The sequence below is a fragment of the Oryctolagus cuniculus genome, chromosome 18, assembly GCF_964237555.1.
Source record: "Oryctolagus cuniculus chromosome 18, mOryCun1.1, whole genome shotgun sequence".
NCBI classification, from domain to species: Eukaryota; Metazoa; Chordata; class Mammalia; order Lagomorpha; family Leporidae; genus Oryctolagus; species Oryctolagus cuniculus.
This window is the reverse complement of record NC_091449.1, coordinates 4,133,381-4,156,282: the sequence shown is the minus strand read 5'-3', so window position 1 is coordinate 4,156,282 and position 22,902 is coordinate 4,133,381. Positions and strand designations below refer to the sequence as shown.

Sequence of the window (22,902 nt, the reverse complement as noted above, 5' to 3'; positions counted from 1 at the left end):
GCCCTGGGACACACAGATGCCCCTGGAGCCCGGAAACAAGGCCACGTTCCCCACCCTCTCATGGCTGAGGTGTATGCGGGGCGCTACTGCTGTGTCTGCCTCAGCGCTGCTGGCTGCTCAGAGCCCAGTGCCGCCCTGGAGCTGGGGTGACAGTGAGGAAGCCACACCTGAGCAGGAGCTGGGTAGGTCACGGGGACGCTGAGAGGAGGCATAGATGGGAATTGGGTGCGGGGCCTGGGCTCCTGGGCCAGACACCCAGAGTGAGGGCGGTGGGACTGCAGGGCAGGAGGGAGAAGTGTGTGGGCGGAGCCAGTGTGCAGCCCCGCCCCTCTTCCCTCCTGACCCAGCAGGCCCTCAGTGGTCCCTGCAGAGGGCCTGATGGGGTCACACAGGGACTCGGGGTCGGCCCAGCACCCTGGCCTGCAGCCCGGGCCAGGCTCTCACAGCCTGGATTTCAGGGTGGGCGAGGTCCATCCCACACGGGACGCTCACGGCCTCTCAGGCCCCGAGTCCTTCCCTGGGCTTGGGACGCCTTGCGTGTGGGGGCTCAGAAGGGTCACACGGGAACCGGTGCCCGGGAGTCTGACGGGCAGGTGTCTGGGCACTGCTTAGTGGCCGCTCTGAAACAAGCATGCTTTCTGTGGGGGTGCCGCTAGCCGTCATACGGCCACCCTCCAGGAGCCCCTGTGAGGTCTGTGATGCGGGCTGGGAAGAGACGCCCCCAGCTGCCTTCCGGGTGCCGGGGGCTCCTCCGTCAGGGCCCCGCTGTGCACCTCGGGTTCCTGCTGCGTAGTGATATGCAGGGAAGCAGAACTCCAAACTCCATGGAGCCAAGCAGTTACTTAGGGCAAAGGGGGACTGGAGCAGCTTAGTCAGTGTGGGGCATGTGATTGGAGGGATGACAATGGAGCTAGAAGAGTTCATGTGGGGCCGGCACTGTACACGCCACATTAAATCCCCAGCCTGCAGGGCCAACACCCCATGAGGGCGTGGCTTTGAGTCCCAGCTGCTTCACTTCTGCTCTAGCTCCCTGCTAATGCACCTGGGAAAGCAGCAGAAGGTGGTCCAAGTCCCTGGTCCCCTGCACCCACACGGGAGATGGGGAAGACGATCCTGCTCATGGCATAGCCCTGGCTCAGGCCTTTGTGGCCATTTGGGGCGTGAACCAGCAGATGAAAGACTTTCTCTCTCTCTCTCTCTCTCTCTCTCTCTCTCTCTCTGTCTTGGTCTCTATCTAGCTCTGTAACTCTTTCAAACAAATGATTTTTTTAAGAAAACTAAAGTTGTACATATTGTAAATGTACTAAAAGTCAGCAAACTATACACTTTAAAGGGCTGGTTTTATGTTATTTGAATTTCAGCACAATAAAGAAGGAAAACTATGTTTCTTGGAACTACCTTACAATCCAACAGTTCCTCTCCTGCATATATAATCACAGGGATTGAAGCAGGAACCCAAGCAGGTGTTTGCATCCACGGGTTCATAGCAGCCTCATTCACATGAGCCCAAAGATGCCAGCAACCAGCATAAGTACAACAGATGAGTGCGTCCACAACAGGCGGTGTTTGTAGACACGGCTGATACTCTCCTGTTAGAAAAGAAGGAGGGTCTGGATAATCGTGGAGAAACCCTGAAGATATGACAATACAGAAATCAGCCGGTGTCACAGACACCATGCTCTGATTCTGCTCTGAGAGGTGCCCGGGGGTGCAGATTCAGAGGGCAGAACGTGGACTCGGGTGTGGGGAGGGAGCATGCAGGTGCCTGCTGAGTGGGTCTGGGGTTTCTGTCTCCACTAATGAAGATGTTTGTGACAGGTGCTGGTGGGTACACGACACAGTGAATGTGAGAGGCAGCTACAGCCGTGAGTTAAATTTCTGTTAGGTCTGTAATCTGTGCTCTGTGAATTTCAGCTCGATTAAGAAGGAAGACACAATTAGCAAAAACATTTTTACCACCTATTTTTCCCTTTAAATGAACACGTAATAATTTAGGAGGCGCAGCGTGGAATTCGAAGGTGTGCTCATCTCACCAGGGTGTTCCCATCTCGTCATGTCTTGTGTTTGAGGCCCCCAGCTCCTCTTGTCGAGTTGTTTACTAAAACACTCAACAGGGCTGGTGCTGTGGCTCACTTGGCTAATCCTCCGCCAGTGCCACCGGCACCCCAGATTCTAGTCCCGGTTGGGGCACCATGTAGTAGTCCCGGTTGTTCCTCTTCCAGTCCACTCTCTGCTGTGGCCTGGGTGGCAGCAGTTTTTGACCCAAGTGCTTGGGTCCTGGCACCCACATGGGAGACCGGTAAGAAATACCAGCTCCTCGCTTCGAATCAGCTCAGCACTGGCTGTAGCAGCCATTAGGGGAGTGAACCAAAGGAAGGAAAACCTTTCTCTCTGTCTATCCCTCACTGTCTATAACTCTACTTGTCAAACACACACACACACACACACACACACCCCAGGTTATGTGAATGACAGTTGCCTCCTTGTGCTCTGCAGACTAGAGCCATTCCTTCTATGTGATTACACTTTGGGACCTGTGGACCAAACCTCCCTCCATCTCTCCCACAAGACCCTTTGATGCATTATTGATCACCATCCTACTGTGCTGCTACAAGATCAACTTTTCTAACTTCCGCATAGAAGAGAGAACTTACATTGGATTCCTGGGAAGGCGTATTTCACTTCATGTTCTCCGGTCCCACCCATTTCTCCACAAATGACTGGGTTTCATTAACACATTTTTTTTTTTTGACAGGCAGAGTTAGATAGTGAGAGAGAGAGAAAGAGAGAAAGGTTTTCCTTCCGTTGGTTCACTTCATTAATGGTTGCTACGGCCGGCGGGCTGCGCCGATCTGAAGCCAGAAGCCAGGTGCTTCCTCCTGGTCTCTCATGTGGGTGCAGGGCCTGAGAACTTGGGCCATCCTCCAGTGCCTTCCTGGACCTCAGCAGAGAGCTGGACTGGAAGAGGAGCAACCAGGACAGAATCTGGCACCCCAAACAGGACAAGAACTCGGGGTTCTGGCGCCGCAGGTGGAGGATTAGCCTAGTGAGGTGCGGCGCTGGCCTAACACTTTTTTACAACAGAATTATAGGGTGGGAGTTGGGACAGCAGTTAAGTCCCTGATTGGGATGCCTGAATCCCACAGCAGAGTGCCTGGGTTAGGTCCAGATCTACCTCTGAGGTGGCTTCCATTACTGCACACCTAGGAGACAGGCAGTGGCTCAATGCTTGGTTCCTGCCCCAGGAGGGAGATTGGCTGCAGCTCCAGGCTCCTGACAACCTAGAGCAGCTCTGGCTATTACCAGCATTTGGGTGGTGAACCAGCAAACAACAGATCTCTCCCTCTTTCTCTTCCTCTTTCAAACAAAATTATAAGTATTTTAAAATAAAATAACGATAGGCCTCTCATCTTAATTTATTTCTGCCCCTCCCATTCCCCGAGAATGGGAACAAATGGTTTCTCTCTGCTAGTCCACCAAACTCTAGGCTGTATTTTCTTCCAAGGGGTTTTCCTATTCCTATCATATCTGCCGGACTAGGTTCTGTGATTGCCTGGAGTGGGCGTGTGAAGATCCCGTGCCAGGAAACCCCTGTATCTTCCTTGTACCAACTGGAGATCTTGGGAAGCCACACACGAGGTGGTGGAGAAGGAACTGGGGTTGCAGAAGGAGGCTGATTCATCAGGACTACCATGGATACAACACTGCAGGGTGTTACCAGTGCCGACATAGGGAGGACTCCCACAGATGCAACAATGCACGGTGTTACCAGTGGCAACCTGGCACGGATTCACAGGATACAACACTGCAGGGTGTTACTAGTGAGACATAGGGAGGACTCCCACGGATACAACACCCCAGGTGTTACCAGTGCCCACAGAAGGAGCGTCACCTGGGCAGCCCCCAGTGTTGTCCTACAGTTGGTGGTGCTGGGTAAGGAGACAGCCAAGGTCTTCAGCCCTCATGTGGGAATTTTACCTGATTTTTAATAGACTTCTAGAATGGTTTTAGGGAACAAATGTGATGTTACCACATGGGGTTGCTATAGACCCTTCACACAGCTCCCTGTTAGCATTGTAGGTTAATATGGCACATTTCTTCCCAGCTCCCTTAGCACAACTAGTCCATGGTTTATTTAGATTTCCTGAGTTGGAAGCTAATCCTTTATCTTCTCTAGGATCTCACACTACCTCTGGTTCTCTCTGTCTCTTTAGACTCTCCGATTCCCTTGTTGGTGATGACTTTGATGACAGTTTTGAGGAACATGGACACAGACTTTCAAGGACGCCCCGCCCTGGGAAGCTGTGTGACAGGACTGGGTGATGGGTCACTACATAGAAGATGGGAGGAAAGAGCTGTCCCCAGCACAGCCCAGCAGGGACCCAGAGGATCTACGAGCGTGGCTGCTGCTGTGGATCTGGGGCACCTGGTTCCCAAGGGTGCCTCACCCTTCCTCCCCAGCACTTTCTGCGTGGAAGGAAGACTACGTGCAACCTGAAGAACCAAAGTGACTCCATTTACAGAAAATTAAATAAAAAGCAGCCTCCATTTCCCATAGCAGACCCGAGTCCTTGTAAAAGCAGGCATTCAGGCATTCCGGGGATATCAAAGCTTACCAAGGACAGCTCAGCAGACCAAAGGCAGCTCAGTAGAGATTACCAAATGAGGTAACTCCCTGAATCCAAAGCCAAACGGAGACACCCCCCCCCCTCGAATAAGAAAAACCCAGAACAGCCCTGTCCTGTAAGCCCCGGCTGATGTAACCCTGTGGTTTTTTTCCTTTAAAAGTGCTCCTAAACAAAGGCCGGGGCCTTCCTCTGACCTACGCTGCGTCGTCTGGCCAGATGAATTCCTGCCATGTCTTGTACTTTTAAAATAAACCTTGCCTTTGCATTTCGGTGTGATCTCTTCGCTGATGGCTTCCTGGGGAGCTACTTATCTGGGCATAACACAACTCACGCCTGAGAAGTGGAGCGCCACACACCTGCTCCGGCCCAGCCTCCTCTGCAGCTCTACCCCAGGGAGGCCCAGGCTCCACTGCAGCTCTACCCCCATGTCTGCCCGCCTATGTATCTTGAGGGGGTGTCTGACACCCCTGCTTACCGGAAGAGTGCGTCTGCGGTTTCCAGAAGAAAAGTGCAGGGTCTCTGAGTTTCTGGAAGGGGGGTGTGCGGGGTTTCTGGAAGAGTGCTTCTAACTCCTCGGGTTTCCGGAGGAGAAGTGTGGGGTCTCTCAGTTTCCGGAAGTTGGTGTGTGGGGTCTCCAGAGAGCACCCGAGATTCCCAGGTCTCCGGAAGAGCGCGTTTGAACTCTGCAGGTCTCCGGAGGAGGGGACTGGGGTCTCTGGACCCCAGCAACCACACGCAGGGAGCCTGCACCTGCAGATCTGGAAGCAAAGTCCTGAAAACCCAACACCCGGGCCGGCGCTGCAGCTCACTAGGCTAATCCTCCACCTTGCGGCACCAGCACACCATGTTCTAATCCCGGTCGTGGCGCCGGATTCTGTCCCGGTTGCCCCTCTTCCAGGCCAGCTCTCTGCTGTGGCCAGGGAGTGCAGTGGAGGATGGCCCAAGTGCTTGGGCCCTGCACCCCATGGGAGACCAGGATAAGTACCTGGCTCCTGCCATCGGATCAGCGCGGTGCGCCGGCCACAGCGTACCGGCCGCGGCGGCCATTGGAGGGTGAACCAACGGCAAAAGAAGAGCTTTTCCTCTGTCTCTCTCACTGTCCACTCTGCCTGTCAAAAAAAAAAAATCAACACCCATGGCCTTCACGAGAGCACGAGGCTGAGTCTGACCAAGTGGGGGGGAACCTGCAAACCCACATTATCCACCAGAGAGCTGCCGTCTGCTGGGCACCCAGCCCCCAGGGGTACTGGGGGAGACCACAGAAAGGGAGCTGGGGCCACTCCATGGGGAGCAGAACCCACTGCAGCTGAACCCTCAACGAGAACACCGACCTCAGGAGGAAACAAAGGCCCCACGATACAAAGGGAGGCCCGGGTTCAATTCTCGGCTGCAGGTCTGGGCCCGGCTCCCTGCTCATGCAGGTCCTGGAGCCGTGGTCCTTGGTTGGGTAGCTGGGTTCCTGCCTCCTGTGTCGGGGCATGGATGGAGCTCCTGGCCCCTGGTGTTGGCCCTGGTTCAAACCGGCCATGATAGGCATTTGGGGAGTGAACCAGTGGATGGAGCTCGCTCACTCACACACTCACTCTTTCTCACAGCCTCCCAAATTTTCAGAATTTAAAAATAGAAGATCAGAATCTCATGTGAAACCAGAGGTGGACCCCCGCGCCACCCCGGGAGATTCCGTGGGGACATTGGCCTCATCCTCACAGGGGTTGACTCCATAATGATGGTCGGTGTTTGGAGAGAGTTTGTGTTGGGGGAGGTGGGGGGAGCCGGTCCCTGTGCCCCAGGACAAGAGAAGAAACCCAGTCTCAGGTGTGGACTCCCAGAGCTAGAGTGGCCCTGCCACGGTCCCTGACGTTGTCTCTGAAATCCAGCCACTGTCATCTCCCTCAAGGTGAGTACTCAGGGCCTTGGGGGCACAAGCCAGGGCAGGCGGGCGGGGCCTTGTTCGCCATCACTTCCAGGGAGCACAGAAAACCCGCCTTCCCGCCCCCACCCTCCCTCCTGCACCTGCAGGGAGATGGCCGTGGTCCTCGCAGTTCTGTAGCTCAGAAAGGAGTCGGAGCCCGCGCTCCCTTTTCCGGACGGGGAAGGTGCTGTGCAGAGTCCCACGTCTCTCCACGGCTGCGAGGCGATAAAGCGGGGGACACGGAACCCCCGTTCCCTCCCTCGTCTCCCCTGCATGTGGACAGCACGGTGACCTCCCAGGGCTGCCCCGCGACTGCGCCCCTCGGTCTGATCCCCCGTTCCGGAGCTGCAGATGCGCTGTGAACCCACGCGGGGTCCCTGCATTCACCTCCTGCAGCAGAGGAATTCACTCCCGGCTGCTGGAGGTCTGGGCTCTGCTAAGTGGAGCTGTGTGGATCTCCCTTGGAGCGCTGACGGGAGTTCGTGTGTGGACCGCGATCCTGCGACCTGACGGTGACCAGTGAGGGCAGTTTCTGGTTGAGACGTTGGGTTGTCTTTAGGTAAGATGACGTCATCAGGAAAGAGTTAGTCTTAGGTAAGTTGGCCTCATGAGGAAAGAGCCGACATGGCTTCTTCCTTCCATAATCGGACGCTTCTGTGGCTTCTTCTCGCCCACCTGCTCTGGCGAGGACTTGCAGGGCTGCGCAGAGCAGCAGTCAGGGCTCACGTTTCCTACAAGGACCCGCTCTCTTCCTTCACAGAGAAGGAGGCAACCCTGCGCACAGTCCCCTCAGGAGGCGTCTGAGCGCCGCATGTCGGTGTGCACCTTTGCAGGCATGTGTAAGTGTGCGCCTGCGCAGTCACCTGTCGGTGTGCGTCTGCGAATCACCTGGCTGGCAGCGCCTGCGCACTCCAAAGTCCCTGTGCGTCTGCCCAGTCGCGTCATGATGCGCCTGCGCAGTCCAGAGTCGGTGTGCGAGTGCGCGAGGCCGCCTCAGGTGAGTCCGTGTCCGCCCACACGGGGAAGCTGAGGCTCAGGGCAGAGGGGTGTGTGAGGGGACGCAGTGAGGGCGCCTCCCCCGGGAGTCAGGGCAGGCGGCAGGGAGGGGGCGGCGCAGGTCCTGGGAGGCCTCAGGGCCCCGCAGCGGGGTGGTCGGGTCAGGGGAAGCTGTGGCTGAGGGGCGTGGGAACGGCTTCCGCGGCGGAGGGGGCGTCCGGGCCTCCCCCGCCCTGGGTCGGGCCCGGGACCTCCGGGCCGGGCGGGAGCGGGTCTGTGCCCACCTGCGTCCTCCGGAAGTGGCCGGGCTGCGACCCCACAGGAGGGGCTGAGGGCGGGGACGACCCCGGGGCGCATCAGCCCACCTGAGGGGCTGCTCCGGGAGGCCCGTGTCCTTGGTGCTGGGTCCTGGCCCCGGGAGAGGAGGGCGGAGCCGGCTGACAGGGCGGGGCGGGGCCCCATCTCTGCAGGGCGCCTGTGCCCCCATCCTGGGGACTGAGGGCATGGCTGGGGTGGGGGCGGTGCCCCTTCCTGTGGGCTGCGGGCGGAACAGCCCTGCGATGCTGGGAGGACCCGGCCTCCGAGCGTCCACACCCGGTGTGTGTCCGTGCCGTGGGCGCTGTGCCGGGGCCGGCGGAGAGGACGCCATGACCCCGCCCTCGTGGTCCTGCTCTGCCTGAGGAGACTGGAAGACGGGGAGGGGAGACCCTGCTCTGGGAGGGACCCCGCCCCGCCCACAGCCAGGCCCTGCTCCCTGGAGACCCCAGGCTCAGGAGCCCCGGGGAGGAGAGGACCTGCGCAGGGGCAGGGGAAACCCTCTCACGGGGAGCTCTCCTCCAGGGCTGTGCGGGCCCAGGACCCGAGTGCAGGCAGCTGAGCGTGCCCCCACTCTGCCGGGTCCCCCCTCCCGCCATGGGACAAGGGCCACCCCGGGCATCTGGGAGGGGACAGCAGCCCTGTCTGGTGAGGAGGGCGTCTCAGAGGGTCCTGGCCTGGGAGGGGACGTGGTCCTGGGACCCAGCCTCTAGTTTCCTTCCAGGGACCCTCCCCAGACCCAGCCTCCGGGCTGAGCCAGGCTCTGTGATCGCCCTGGGCAGGCCTGGGGCCCTGTGGTGTTGGGGACCCTGGAGGCCTAGGAGTGCCATCTGTATAGAGAGGGAATCCCAGAGCCCTGGGACAGAGCGATGCCCCTGGAGCCCGGAAACAAGGCCAAGTTCCCCACCCTCTCATGGCTGAGGCGTATGCCGCCTACGCTACCTCTGTGTCTGCCTCAGCGCTGCTGGCTGCTCAGAGCCCAGTGCCGCCCTGGAGCTGGGGTGACAGTGAGGAAGCCACACCTGAGCAGGAGCTGGGTAGGTCACGGGGACGCTGAGAGGAGGCGTAGATGGGAATTGGGTGCGGGGCCTGGGCTCCTGGGCCAGACACCCAGAGTGAGGGCGGTGGGACTGCAGGGCAGGAGGGAGAAGGGTGTGGGCGGAGCCAGGTGCAGCCCCGCCCCTCTTCCCTCCTGACCCAGCAGGCCCTCGGTGGTCCCTGCAGAGGGCCTGACGGGGTCACACAGGGACTCGGGGTCTGCCAGCACCCTGGCCGGCTGCCCCAGCCCGGGCTCCCACAGGGGCCAGAGTAGATGCAGCGCTGGACAGGACCCGCCCAGGACGGGCTTCACACCCCAGGGGCTGTGGGCTTCTAGACCAGACCAGGACTGAAACTGCTCAGGGCAATGGGCCCTGGCCGGACCTGCTCCTATAGGGAGAATCTCGCCAGGCTGTGGGTACTGCGCGGCCCCGGAGCACAGGGCAGCCGACAGACCCGGAGGCAGCTCACCCAAGAGCCATGCTGAGCTGCGTCGCGAGACATGGGGGCCGGGAAGCACTGAGTATGGACCAGGCTGGGGTCTCCTTCTCCTCACTATCCCGTCCCTGTTCTCAGGGGGACCGGAGCCCAGCAGCCCCTCGCACCCCCAGCCAGGCTGGTGAGTGAGTCCTGGAATCAGGGCTCAGGGCTCAGGCTGCTGCGGGGAGGTGGGGTCCTGGGTGACTGGGTCTGCCCCTCCTCGGTGACCCCTCTTTGCACACCCCCAGCCCCAGCACCCAGGACCTCACCCTGGAGAACCTCATCAGCATGGGTGTGGCGAGCTTGGTCCTGCTGGGCTTCGGGCTTCTGCTGGTGGAGGCTTGGTACAGCCAGAGAAGGACCCGAGCCGCAGGCCAGCGATGACCTGGAGAGAGGACAGCGCTGGGTCAGACAGGCTGTGCCCCAGGGGAGGCGGGAGGCCGGAGGCCGGGCATGCGTGGTGAGAAGCCCTGGGAAGCGGGCGGAGCTCACCTGGGGTTTCGGGAATCCTGCTCAGGGGCAGGGACCCGGGTGGGTCGCTGGCGGTGCTGCTTCCCCGGGCTCCCACGCGCATTCTGGGAAGGGGCTCCGGCCTCCCCCAGCCCTGCCCACCGCCCTGCAGGCTCCCGTGCGGTTCTGTGCTGTTCCTCTCCAGGGACCGCACACAGCTCAGTGGCCCTGAGTGTCCACAGGAGCGGGGTCGAACGGCCCATCGATAGGGTAACGCCGGGATTCACTCCCCTTGACCTTCAGCAAGTGGGCAGGACGTGGGAGGGACACCTGTCACTCAAGATGGATTCACCATTCCACTCACCAAAAGGAGGCGATGACACGTGGGGTCAGATATGGGAGCTCACAATTAATGGATCTGGGCTGGCTCTGTGGTGTAGTGGGTAAAAGCTGCCACCTGCGGTGCCGGCATCCCCTGGGGGCACCGGTTCGACACTCAGCTGCTCCACTTCTGATCCAGCTCTCTGCTATGGCCTGGGAAAGCAGCAGAAGATGGCCCAAGTCCTTGAGCCCCTGCATCCATGTGGGACACTCAGATGAAACTCGGGGCTCCTGGCTGGGGATCAGCCGAGCTCCGACTGTGAGGGCCCATTGGGACTGAACCAGCAGATGGATACCTCTCTCGCTCCTTCTCTCTGTAACTCTGACTTTCAAATAAATATTTTAAAAAACTTGTGGCTCATCAAACTCTAAGGTAAAATCCCAGATGACTGTGGGACTCCACCCTCTGAGAGGACCACACAGAAGAGAAAGACTGAAAGTGTGTGCAGGGTTTCTTCTGGCACAGAAAGTTCAGGTCACCTGGATTTCTCAGTGCTCGCCTAACATAAACCCCACAACACGGTTGGCTCTGGTGGACGGCAGCACCCGGTGTTCTGGAAGAGTGCGGATGTCTGCCCGGCTTCCTCTGATGGCTGATTACTCTGCTTGTCTATGCAGTGCAAATCTGCGTTTCCTACACAGTTCAGTGAGGCGGGGTGGAGGGTGCGTCTGGATACTTCTCCCGTGTTTCCAGTTATGGGCTGGGGACTCCACCACAGCGTAACTTAGGGAGTAAAGCCAACACCAGCAGTGCCGGCATCACATATGGTATGGCCAAGTTGGAGTCCCGGCTGCTCCGCTTCTGATCCAGCTCCCTGCTAATGCGCCTGGGAAAGCAGTAGAGAACGACCCAAGTGCTTGGGTCCCTGCACCCACATGGGAGACCCAGAAGCTCCTGCCTGGCTCCTGGCTTCAGCCTCGCCCAGCCATATGGGAAGTGAGCCAGTATATGGGAAACCTCTGCCTCTGATTCTCCTCTCTCTCCATTTCTCCCTCTGAAAAAAAGAAATCAGTCTTTAAAAAAAATTTTAAGCACTCCTAGAAGGAAATACCTGGGTAAATATGACCTCAGACTTCATCACAGCGTCTAAGCTGTGATTCCGAAAGTACAAGGAACAAATGGGAAAATGGCTGAATTGATCATCCCCAAAACTTCATAAGTCTGTGCACCATGGACAGCTATCAAGGAACAGAAAGACAACTACCACATTGTGTAAAGATCTGGAAGCCACAACAGGAAAAGCAAGGGTGAAACTCAGTGCAAGGGCAGGGAACTGAAAATAATGCCACAGAGAGGCACCCCCACGCCCACCACACTGGTCACTTCTCAAAGACAAAGCAGGCAGAGTGTGGTCAGGGTGTGGGGCAATCTCAGCCCTGAGACGCGGCTGGAATGTGCAGGGTTCAGCCACTGCGGCAAGAGGCTCCTAGTTCCTCAAAGCACCTGACCCAGTGTCAGCACAGCACAGAGCAACCTACCCCCTGCACGGAGTCAGGCGTTCCCATTGACCCACATCCTGGCAAGGTTCAGGGTCAGGCACAGTGCTCACCAGTGTGCCGAGTGCAGGCTCCGTGGAGCGTTCTCACCACCGAGGGCCAGGGGGAGGCTCTGACAACCATCCAGGGACTGTGCACACAGGCATCCGTCCAAGCACGGCCGGCCAGGGACAGGAGCCGGATGTGCAGCGGGGATGCAGGGCTCGGGATGGTGGGTCCCTGGCTCCGTGGGAACTCTGCTGAGCCCCAGGAAGCCATAGAGTGAGGATGTGTGCGGCAGGGGGTGCAGCCACACACACAGGGCCCCGCATAGCATCGTTCCCAGAAACACCCAGGGCTGGGAGCCCACAGAGCCCTGGGTCTGGGCAGGGCTGGCGGGGCTGGCCTCTGCATGGTGTGGGGCTTCCTCCTGGGGTGAGGCCAGAGCCGGTCATTGAATGTCTGGGGCTTTACCGTGATTGCCACTGAGTGCACACTTTGCCAGCTCCTGTTTCTGGGAGGGGGACTTCCTCCAACCAGACGCAGGGCTAAGTCAAGGACAGATGCCTGTCAGTGCCTTTGCACCCGAGGCTGTGACGAGCTGCCATAGTTCTCTCCTGGGTCCCCACCCCAGAGCAGGCAGCTGAGAGCCTGCCCTCTGACCTCCACCCCAAACACGGCTGAGGATGGGGTCTTCCATTCTGTCTGGGACCCGGGACCACTTCTGATTCACCTCTGGGGTCAGCGGGCGCTCCTAGGGACTTCTGAGGAGCAGCCCCTACCAGAACGGTGCTGTCCCCACGTCTGAATCTGGAAGGGACACTGCAGGACCCTGAGACCGGAGTGCTGCAGCCACGGCCACCCAGAGAGGGGAGGTCTCGGGCATCCCCCCACCACAGAGACGCTGGGGGACGACGTCACCTGTTCAGGTCGCTCAGGAAGCGTCACCCCGATGTCATCCAGGAGCACGGAGCCCAGGTGCTCAGATCAGGGGAGGAGAGGCCGTGGGGGACTCAGGAAGCAGGTGCCGGGAATCCCCAGCCCCACGTGAGTGTGTATCTGCACACGGGCCCAGTGCCCTGCTCCCAGTCCCCTCTACCTAATGAGAAACCCGGTACAGTGCAGGCAGCACAGGGTGTGCGGCACTGGACCCCGGCTGGGCTGGTCAGGGCACCACCATATTCTCAGTTCCTAGGGTAGCTCGGGGCCTCTGCCCCCAGACACCCTCCCCTCCTCACAGCTGCTCGCCAGGCCCTGGGCCCACCAGCCCTCAGCAGGACCCCACCCCAAGGCTGGGTCCTCTTTGTGGGCCCTGCTGCACCTGCCACAGCCACAGCTGGGCTGCAGCTCAGCCACACCTCTGCAGCGTCTGTGCCTTCTTCATCCCCTCCTGTCAGCGCCAAAGGCCTGGAAGATTCCGTCACCCTCCCCACGGGATCCAGCCCTCCCCGTCCCCTCCCCTCTCCCTGCCCCAGCCCCCACATCTGCACTCAACAGCTCAGGAAGGGGAAGTGCGTGTCTCGGCCACCCGGCCTGTGCAGGGAGAACCAGAACCCTAACCGGGCAGCTCCTAGGCCCCGCCCATGAGGGGCACCCCCTGGTGGGGCTGGAGTGGGGGGGGCGGAGACCAGGCAGGCACAGCGCAGGTGGCAGCGGTGGCGGAGGCCTGGTCCCATGGTCCCCAAAACCTTTTCTGTCCTGGGCCCGTCCTCAGGGGAGGGGCTGCTCCCTTCCTGTGAGGCCACAGATGAGGAACCCGTGACGTCTCCCCGCTCATCTACAGCCGGGCTCTGGGCCTGCGCCCCTCACAGCTGCTCTGCTCCACAGGGACCATGGGCGGCAGGGACAAGACCCCGGCCCTCACTGCCCTCCTCTGCCTGGGTGAGCCAGGGACATGGGGAGAATGGGACCCCTACAGGTGCGGAGGGGACAGCACCCTGCCCCAGCTGGGACCCCAGGGCTCAGAGGACCAGGGCAGGCCTGGGCATCTCTGCAGGGGTGGGGAGTGGGGAGCAGCTCTCACGGGGACCTCTCTTCCAGGGCTGTGCTGGGCACCAGGGGATGGGGCACAGGCAGGTGAGTCCTCCCCTGACCTTGCTCAGCCCCAGGGGCCCAGGCAGCTCAGGGTTAAGGAGCCCAGGGGGGCTGGGCTGATGGTGATGGCTGGGAGGGGCTGGGAGTGGAGCTGGGGAATGGGGTGGGGGAGGGGCGGCACCCTGGGGTCTGCAGCTCTGATTCCCTTCCAGGGACCCTCCCCAAGCCCTCCATCTGGGCCGACCCAGGCCCCCTGGTGGCCGTGGGGAGCCCTGTGACCCTCTGGTGCCAGGGCTCTCTGCAGGCTGAGGTGTATCGTGTGTATAAAGAGGGCAGCCCTCAGCCCTGGGAAGTGCAGGCTCAGCAGGACTCCAGACACAAGGCTGACTTCCCCATCACCATGTCCATGAGCTCCTACCACACAGGGCAGTACTGGTGTGTGTATCGGACCCCGCTCGGCCTCTCCCAGCCCAGTGACCCCCTGACCCTGGTGGTGACAGGTAAGGGGGTGTCCCTGCCTAGAGTGGCTCCAGCTCACAGAAAGAAGCCAAGTGGGGTGCACGGGGCGGCAGCCCCCCAACACGGCTCTGCCCTCCCCTGCAGGGATGTTCCCGGGGTCCTCCCTGTCAGCCCAGCCAAGCCCCGTGGTGGCGTCAGGAGGGAACGTGTCCCTCTCCTGTGGCTCACATAGGGTGGGCACTGCCCATCTGCTGAAGGAGGGCGGAGCCGGCCCCCTGCACAGCCCGGAAGCCAGGTTCTCCCAAGTTGCTGGGGTGTGGCAGGCCACCTTCCTCCTGGGCCCCGTGGACAGCACCCAGGGGGGCATCTACAGGTGCTACCGTGCTGATACTGTGGAGCACCATGTGTGGTCCCTGCCCAGCGACCCCCTGCAGCTCGAGGTGTCAGGTGAGGGCCCTAGCCCTGTCCCCACGGTGGTCCTGGTCAGTGCAGGGCTGTCCCCAGGAGAGGGCTGGGCTGGGGAGGGGCCCCAGGGGAGGTCACCAGGGAGCAGGGAGCAGCAGAGGTCTCCAGCTCCGGGGCCCAGGTCACCCTCTGTGGTATGGGGTTTGGGTGGGCAGTGGAGTGGATGGATCAGGGGCCCTCGAGTTGAGATGGGAACTGGGCTGGGTGCACAGGCCTCTCATGGAGCCCACAAGGGCGAGGGGACTCCCTAGACACAAAGGTGTGCAGCCCTGGGTCACCTGGCCCCTGGCGGGGACTCCTCCGGGTCCAGGTCCCTGGGGAGAGGGGAGGGGTGGCCATGTAGGCTGTGAGGTGGTGGCAGCTAAGGGGGTGAATGCAGAGACCCAGCGTGTGCCTGGGGCACAGCAGTGCTCAGTGCACGGTGCTGTTTCCCACTCATAAGGGCACCTGGACGCAGGGGCGCCCTCCCTGCCCTGCGCCTCAGGTCAGAACTGGCAGAGCCAGGCCCAGTCCTGCCCATACTGCGCCCTCATCCGGGGAGGGGTGGGGACCTGCAGGTGCAATGGCTCCCAAGCCCCGCCCCCTGTGACAACCCTCAGGGAGGTCTGGGCCCCTTATTCTCCTGAAGAGCAGCTCAGTGGAGGAGCAGCAGTGGAGCGTTTGTTCCTGTGGGGACTCCTTCCCCCGACCCTGGTTGGGCTCTGATTTCCTGACAAAGTTCCCATCAGCCCAGAGGGAAGGGAAATCTCACTTCCTGGCTTCCCGATCCCTGGGCAGCCTGGCCTGTTTCAGTATGCGCACGTCTGTAGCTGCGTCCCTGCACAGTGCCCACTGTGATGTGTGCTGTCTGTGTCCATGTTCACTGTGAGTTGTGTCCCTGAGCTTGTAACTACCGATAGTCACCGAGGTCTACACTGTGACCTGGTTGTTCCAGGTCTTCTCACTTAGGAATACTGATTGTGGAACACAGTGGAGCACCACCGCTTAGGAAACACGTGTGTGTGTGTGTGTGTGTGTGTGTGTGTGTCCCATGGTGGCTGTGTCAAGATAATGAAGACTTAGTTGACCACAGATAAAGAGGGCAGAGCAGCAGGTGCACAGGCTGAGGTGTGGGGGAGGGGAGGCTGCCCTGGACGTTGCCCCTCTGTGTCTCTGACACTCAGGAGCCCCTGATGGCCCCTGCCAGCTGTGGGCCCGGGTCCTCAGTGCTGAGTGCATGGGGAGGGTGGGGTCTCCTCCTCCTCACTATCCCGTCCCTGTTCTCAGGAGGACCGGAGCCCAGCAGCCCCTCGCACCCGCAGCCAGGCTCCCCCACTGGTGAGTGAGCTACAGGCCGGACCCAGGGCTCAGGCTGCTGCGGGGAGGTGGACTCCGGTGAGCCAGCCTAGGTGACCCCTCCGTGCATGCCCCCAGCCTCAGCGCCCGAGGACCACACCCTGGAGAACCTCATCCGCATAGGTGTGGCGGGCTTGGTCCTGCTGGGCATTGGGCTTCTGCTGGCAGATGCTTGGTACAGCCACAAGAGGACCCGGGCTGCAGGCCAGCAGTGACCTGGAGAGAGGACAGCCTGGGTCTGAGGCCGCTCCCTGGGGGCGGGGAGGGGGGAGTCGGGTGCACAGTGGGGAACTGTCCCCCCTAGTGTGGGTGCTGGGAGCTGTCTGGGGGCCTCAGGGGCTCTTTATTCAGCTGTGGACTTCTGCCCTGTGGCTGTGCCCTGTCCCGCCTGGCTCTCCGGTGGGACAGCGCCACCTGCAGCCCGCATGTGGACCCGCACCCGCCTCCGCCTTGCTCCGCCCTCATGGAGCCTTTTACTCTGTTTCTGGTGAATGCAGTTCCCAGTGCGCATGCGTGAGAATCCTCGTTTCCAGCCAAAAACACGAAGCTTGCGCCAAGTAGCAGAATAAACGAGCGAAATCGGATTTCAGGGTGGGCGAGGTCCATCCCACACGGGACGCTCACGGCCTCTCAGGCCCCGAGTCCTTCCCTGGGCTTGGGACGCCTTGCGTGTGGGGGCTCAGAAGGGTCACACGGGAACCGGTGCCCGGGAGACTGATGGGGGGGTGTCTGGGCACTGCTTAGCGGCCGCTCTGAAACAAGCATGCTTTCTGTGGGGTTGCCGCTAGCCGTCATACGGCCACCCTCCAGGAGCCCCTGTGAGGTCTGTGATGCGGGCTGGGAAGAGACGCCCCAGCTGCCTTCCGGGTGCCGGGGGCTCCTCGGTCAGGGCCCCGCTGTGCACCTCGGGTTCCTGCTGCGTAGTGATATGCAGGGAAGCAGAACTCCAAACTCCATGGAAGCCAAGCATTTACTTAGGGCAAAGGGGGACCGGAGCAGCTTAGTCAGTGTGGGGCATGTGATTGGAGGGATGACAATGGAGCTAGAAGAGTTCATGTGGGGCCAGCACTGTACACGCCACATTAAATCCCCAGCCTGCAGGGCCAACACCCCATAAGGGCGTGGCTTTGAGTCCCAGCTGCTTCACTTCTGCTCTAGCTCCCTGCTAATGCACCTGGGAAAGCAGCAGAAGGTGGTCCAAGTCCCTGGTCCCCTGCACCCACACGGGAGATGGGGAAGACGATCCTGCTCATGGCATAGCCCTGGCTCAGGCATTTGTGGCCATTTGGGGCATGAACCAGCAGATGGAAGACTTTCTCTCTCTCTCTCTCTCTCTCTCTCTCTCTCTCTCTCTGTCTTGGTCTCTATCTAGCTCTGTAATTCTTTCAAATAAATGATTTTATTTTAAAAAGTAAAGTTGTACATATTGTGAATGTACTAAAAGTCAGCAAACTATACACTTTAAAGGGCTGGTTTTATGTTATTTGAATTTCAGCACAATAAAGAAGGAATACTTTGTTTCTTGGAACTACCTTACAATCCAACAATTCCTCTCTTGGTCTTCCTCCTGGTCTCCCATGTGGGTGCAGGGCCTGAGGACTTGGGCCATCCTCCAATGCCTTCCTGGAGCTCAGCAGAGAGCTGGACTGGAAGAGGAGCAACCAGGACAGAATCTGGCACCCCAAACAGGACTAGAACTCGGGGTTCTGGTGCCGCAGGTGGAGGATTAGCCTAGTGAGCTGCAGCGCTGGCCTAACACATTTTTACAACAGAATTATAGGGTGGGAGTTGGGACAGCAGTTAAGTCACTGCTTGGGATGCCTGAATCCCACAGCAGAGTGCCTGGGTTAGGTCCAGATCTACCTCTGAGGTGGCTTCCATTACTGTACACCTAGGAGACAGGCAGTGGCTCAGTGCTTGGTTCCTGCCCCCAGGAGGGAGATCTGGCTGCAGCTCCAGGTTCCTGACAACCTAGAGCAGCTCTGGCTATTACCAGCATTTGGGTGGTGAACCAGCAAACAACAGATCTCTCCCTCTTTCTCTTCCTCTTTCAAACAAAATTATAAGTATTTTAAAATAAAATAACAATAGGCCTCTCATCTTAATTTATTTCTGCCCCTCCCATTCCCTGAGAACAGGAACAAATGGTTTCTCTCTGCTAGTCCACCAAACTCTAGGCTGTATTTTCTTCCAAGGGGTTTTCCTATTCCTATCATATCTGCTGGACTAGGTTCTGTGATAGCCTGGAGTGGGAGTGTGAAGATCCCGTGCCAGGAAACCCCTGTATCTTCCTTGTACCAACCGGAGATCTTGGGAAGCCACACACGAGGTGGTGGAGAAGGAACTGGGGTTGCAGAAGGAGGCTGATTCATCAGGACTACCATGGATACAACACTGCAGGGTGTTACAAGTGCCGACATAGGGAGGACCCCCACGGATGTAACACTGTAGAGTGTTACCAGTGAGACACAGGGAGGATTCACAGGATACAACAGTGCAGGGTGTTACTAGTGAGACATAGGGAGGACTCCCACGGATACAACACCCCAGGGTGTTACTGGTGCCCACAGAAGGAGCGTCAGCCTGGGCAGTCCCAGTGTTGCCCTAGAGTAGGTGGTGCTGGGTGAGGAGACATCCAGGGTCTTCAGCCCTCATGTGCGAATTTTACCTGATTTTTAATAGACTTCTAGAATGGTTTTAGGGAACAAATGAGAAGTTACCACATGGAGTTGCTATAGACCCTTCACCCAGCTCCCTGTTAGCATTGTAGGTTAATATGGCACATTTCTTCCCAGCACCCTTAGCTCAACTAGTCCATGGTTTATTTAGATTTCCTGTGTTGGAACCTAATCCTTTATCTTCTCCAGGATCTCACACTGCCTCTGGTTCTCTCTGTCTCTTTAGGCCCTTCAATTCCCTTGTTGGTGATGACCTTGATGACAGTTTTGAGGAACATGGACAAAGACATTCAAGGATGCCCCGCCCTGGGAAGCTGTGTGACAGGACTGGGTGGTGGGTCACTACATAGAAGATGGGAGAAAAGAGCTGTCCCCAGCACAGCCCAGCAGGCACCCAGAGGATCTACGAGCGTGGCTGCTGCTGCGGATCTGGGGCACCTGGTTCCCAAGGGAGCCTCACCCTTCCTCCCCAGCACTTTCCGCGTGCAAGGAAGTCTACGTGCAACCTGAAGAGACAAAGTGACTCCATGTACAGAAAATTAAATAAAAAGCAGCCTCCATTTCCCATAGCAGACCCGAGTCCTTGTAAAAGCAGGCATTCAGGCATTCCGGGGATATCAAAGCTTACCAAGGACAGCTCAGCAGACCAAAGGCAGCTCAGTAGAGATTACCAAATGAGGTAACTCCCTGAATCCAAGCCAAACGGAGACCCCCCCCCCCCCGAATAAGAAAAACTCAGAACAGCCCCGTCCAATCACCAAAAGCCCCGTGCTGTAAGCCCCGGCTGATGTAACCCTGTGGTTTTTTCCTTTAAAAGTGCTCCTAAACAAAGGCCAGGGCCTTCCTCTGACCTCTGTTGTGTCGCCTGGTCAGATGAATTCCTGCCATGTCTTGTACTTTTAAAATAAACCTTGCCTTTGCATTTCGGTGTGATTTGGTCGCTGATGGCTTCCTGGGGAGCTACTTATCTGGGCATAACACAACTCACGCCTGAGAAGTGGAGCGCCACACACGTGCTCCGGCCCAGCCTCCTCTGCAGCTCTACCCCAGGGAGGCCCAGGCTCCACTGCAGCTCTACCCCCAGGGCGGCCCCACCTACGTATCTTGAGGGGGTGTCTGGGACCCCTGCTTTCCAGAAGAGCGCGTCTGCGGTTTCCAGAAGAAGAGTGCAGGGTCTCTGAGTTTCTGGAAGGGGGGTGTGCGGGGTTTCTGGAAGAGTGCTTCTAACTCCCCGGGTTTCCGGAAGAGAAGCGCAGGGTCTCTCAGTTTCCGGAAGTTGGTGTGTGGGGTCTCCAGAGAGCGCCCGAGATTCCCAGGATTTGGGAAGAGCTCGTTTCAACTCTGCAGGTCTCCGGAGGAGGGGACTGGGGTCTCTAGACGCACACCCGAGGCTCCCCGGTTTCCGGTAGAGGGCGTCTGGCAATTCCGGTCAGTCCACCATTAACCTTCACTCTACATGGCAGCTCCCCCTTCAGCCCCACCTGCCCCTCGAACCCTTGGTACCACGCCCACTTCCTGGTTTTACTTCTCGACGGTGCCAACTCCCTGAGCGCGTGGGCGGCTCCTTGGCTCACCTGTCCACAACAGTGTGGTACAGAGAGGGGATCCTGGGCTGCACCACCCCTCCGGGCCCAGACCCCCACCGCTCCCTTCTCCTAGCGCAGGTTGGGCACAGGGGAGGAGCTAACGGGGAGGAGACACTTAGACACCAGCACACCTGCGTTCCTGCGGTGCAGCTCGCATCGCTGTCATCGATCAACCGAGGCGAATGGGGCCCGAAGCAAGGCGTCCACGCAGTGGAATAAGACTCGGCCATGGAACGAGTGAAACCCGGACTTTTGCAGCAAACCGAGGCACTGCAGACACTGTGGGAGTGAGACAAGCCAGGCACAGAGGAGAACCCACGCGGGAAGTCACTCAGGTGTGGGCTGTGAGGAACTCGGGGAGCAGCATGGTGGTCACCAGGGGAGGGCGTGGGATCCGCAGGTCAGAGAGCAGAGCTACAGAATCACGTGGGAGAAGAGGTCTAGAGGTGTGGTGTGCGTCATGGCGACTTAGTTAATAACGTTCATGGAATGGGCAGCTGAAATTGCTTAAAACTGTGTCAGATGCTCCCACCACACAATAAGTCTGTGAGGTAATGCACACGTTATCTAGCTTGGGTTAGCTCTTCCACTCTGTGTGTGTGTGCGCGCGTGTTTGATGTTTACATGACAAATAGACACAAATACAACCTTTGGCTTCAAAGTAACTCTTCTTCAAAAGGAGAAAGTGTGCTGCCCTCACCCCTTCTCTCAGGCTTCTGTGACAAGCCCTGCCTGGCCGGGGAACAGGATCTGGGGTGAGGCCAGAACAGAACATTTTCCTGTGATTTCCTCTCCAGCGTCCTCTTGGATAAGTTCCAGTGAGCCCAAAGGGAAATGGCTCCCTGCCACAGCGCTGATGCCAGGGGTGCTGGGCAACCTAGGCTCTGGTCCTAGAACCCCCGTATCTCTGTGGTCACCACCATGGCAGCCTCCAGGTGTGGCAGCCCCCAGTGGTGCCCTGGAGCTCGTGGTCACAAGTCGGTGTCTCCCAGTCCCGCTGTGTCCTTGGCAGAGGCTCTCGGCTGGCTGTGCAGGGCCCTGTCCACAGCAGGGGTGTGAAGAGGAGCGTGGGAACACAGCAGAGGGCACCACGACTTGGGCAAGGATGAGACGAGAATGGGTTCTCGCCCCTCCCCCCACATTCAGGTCACGTCTGATGCCATCCCCCAGGCAGTATCCCTGGGGACAGGAGGTCAGCTGAGCCAGGTGGGCATGGGCACAGCACAGCAGCCACGAGCGGTACACACGCTGGATCATGGTCGAGTCCCAGTGAGCCAGGTGAGAGCTGATGTTTGTGTGTCACAGCGTGTCCACATGGCCCGGAGCAGCCTTCTTTCGATTCCTCTCAGACACACGAAAATGTGAAAACACGCTAAGCCCACGGGCCATCCACAGAGAGGCCATGGGCTGGCTCTGGTCCTTGGGGCAGGATGTGCTGAGCTCTGCTGGGCACTGAGTACACGAGCGGAGGTGCTGGTCAGGCCGTGCACAGAACTGCACCCATCAGCACACTCACACACGCAGGCACACACACGCAGACACTCACACGCAGACACACAGATGCACACAGACATGCACAGATGCCTACACCCGAAGACACACATACACACATGCACACATACATGGGTGCACACACCTCCACACAGAGACACATGCATACACATATGTACACACATCAACAGGACATATTAGAAACAATCCCATAGGTATCTGGCTTCAAGGGTACAGAAATAAAGAGCCAGTGGTGGAGACAAAACTGAGTTGAGAGCCTTCTGGCTCGAGTGGGAGCGGAAGCGGGTACTCGGCAGACACTGCCCAGGAGGTGGGCCCTGATGGGGTTTAGCACCTCCCAGGGAACACAGACCCCGCCCCAAGTCCCTGAGGAGGGGGCTTTGAACCAAGGTCTCCACAGAGCTCCAGAGAGCGGGTGCTGTGGAGAGAAAGCAGTCAGGACCCTCGGCCCTCAGGGAAAAGCTCCGGTCACCACCCCAGCCGGCCACACACAGGGAGCCTGCACCTGCAGATCTGGAAGCAAAGTCCTGAAAACCCAACACCCACGGCCTTCACAAGAGCATGAGGCTGAGTCTGACCGAGTTGGGTGGGAACCTGCACACCCACAGCGTCCACCGGAGAGCTGCCGCCTGCTGGGCACCCAGCCCCGGGGGAACTGGGGAGACCACAGAAAGGGTGCTGGGGACCTCCATGGGGAGTAGAACCCACTGCAGGTAAACCCTCAGCGAGAACAACCGGCCTCAGGAGGAAACAAAGAACCCTCCCTCACCCCGGGGCGCGGACTCACTGGAACTTTATCCAAGAGGACCCTGGAGGAGTTACAACATGGCAAGGAAATGTTCTGTCCTGGCCTCACCCTAGCCATCTCAGGCATTTGGGAAGTGATCCAGCAGATGGAGCACTCTCTCTCTCCCTCTCTCTCTCTCTCTCTCACTCTCCTCCCTCCCTCCCTCCCAAATTTTCTGAATTTAAAAATAGAAGATCAGAAACTCAGGTGAAAGCCAGAGTTGGACCCCCACACCAGGAGACCCCGTGGGGACTTTGGCTTCATCCTCATGACGCCAGGGTTGACTCGAGTTCCGTGGTCGGTGTTTGGAGAAAGCTGTGTTGGGGGAGCTCAGGGTGAGCCGGTCCCAGTAACCCAGGACAGGAGAAGA

General features: G+C 59.0%; 1 protein-coding gene across 4 annotated transcripts in view; it reads left to right on the top strand.

Moving 5' to 3' along the window:
- Positions 1-8,017: 8,017 nt before the first annotated feature.
- Positions 8,018-22,902, top strand: part of LOC108176037 (leukocyte immunoglobulin-like receptor subfamily A member 5) — a 41,669-nt gene continuing 26,784 nt past the window's right edge. The window contains exons 1-7 of one of the 4 annotated variants that reach the window (XM_070061995.1): positions 8,034-13,557; positions 13,717-13,752; positions 13,923-14,210; positions 14,314-14,616; positions 15,901-15,951; positions 16,048-16,205; positions 16,321-16,870. In XM_070061995.1, coding sequence (XP_069918096.1) covers positions 13,509-13,557; positions 13,717-13,752; positions 13,923-14,210; positions 14,314-14,616; positions 15,901-15,951; positions 16,048-16,184 — 864 coding nt within the window. In that variant the 5' untranslated portion in view covers positions 8,034-13,508 and the 3' untranslated portion in view covers positions 16,185-16,205; positions 16,321-16,870. Of the gene's footprint in view, positions 13,558-13,716; positions 13,753-13,922; positions 14,211-14,313; positions 14,617-15,900; positions 15,952-16,047; positions 16,206-16,320; positions 16,871-18,873; positions 19,570-22,902 lie in introns of those variants that run through there. The other 3 variants (XM_070061993.1, XM_070061994.1, XM_070061996.1) reach the window with 3 other exon arrangements.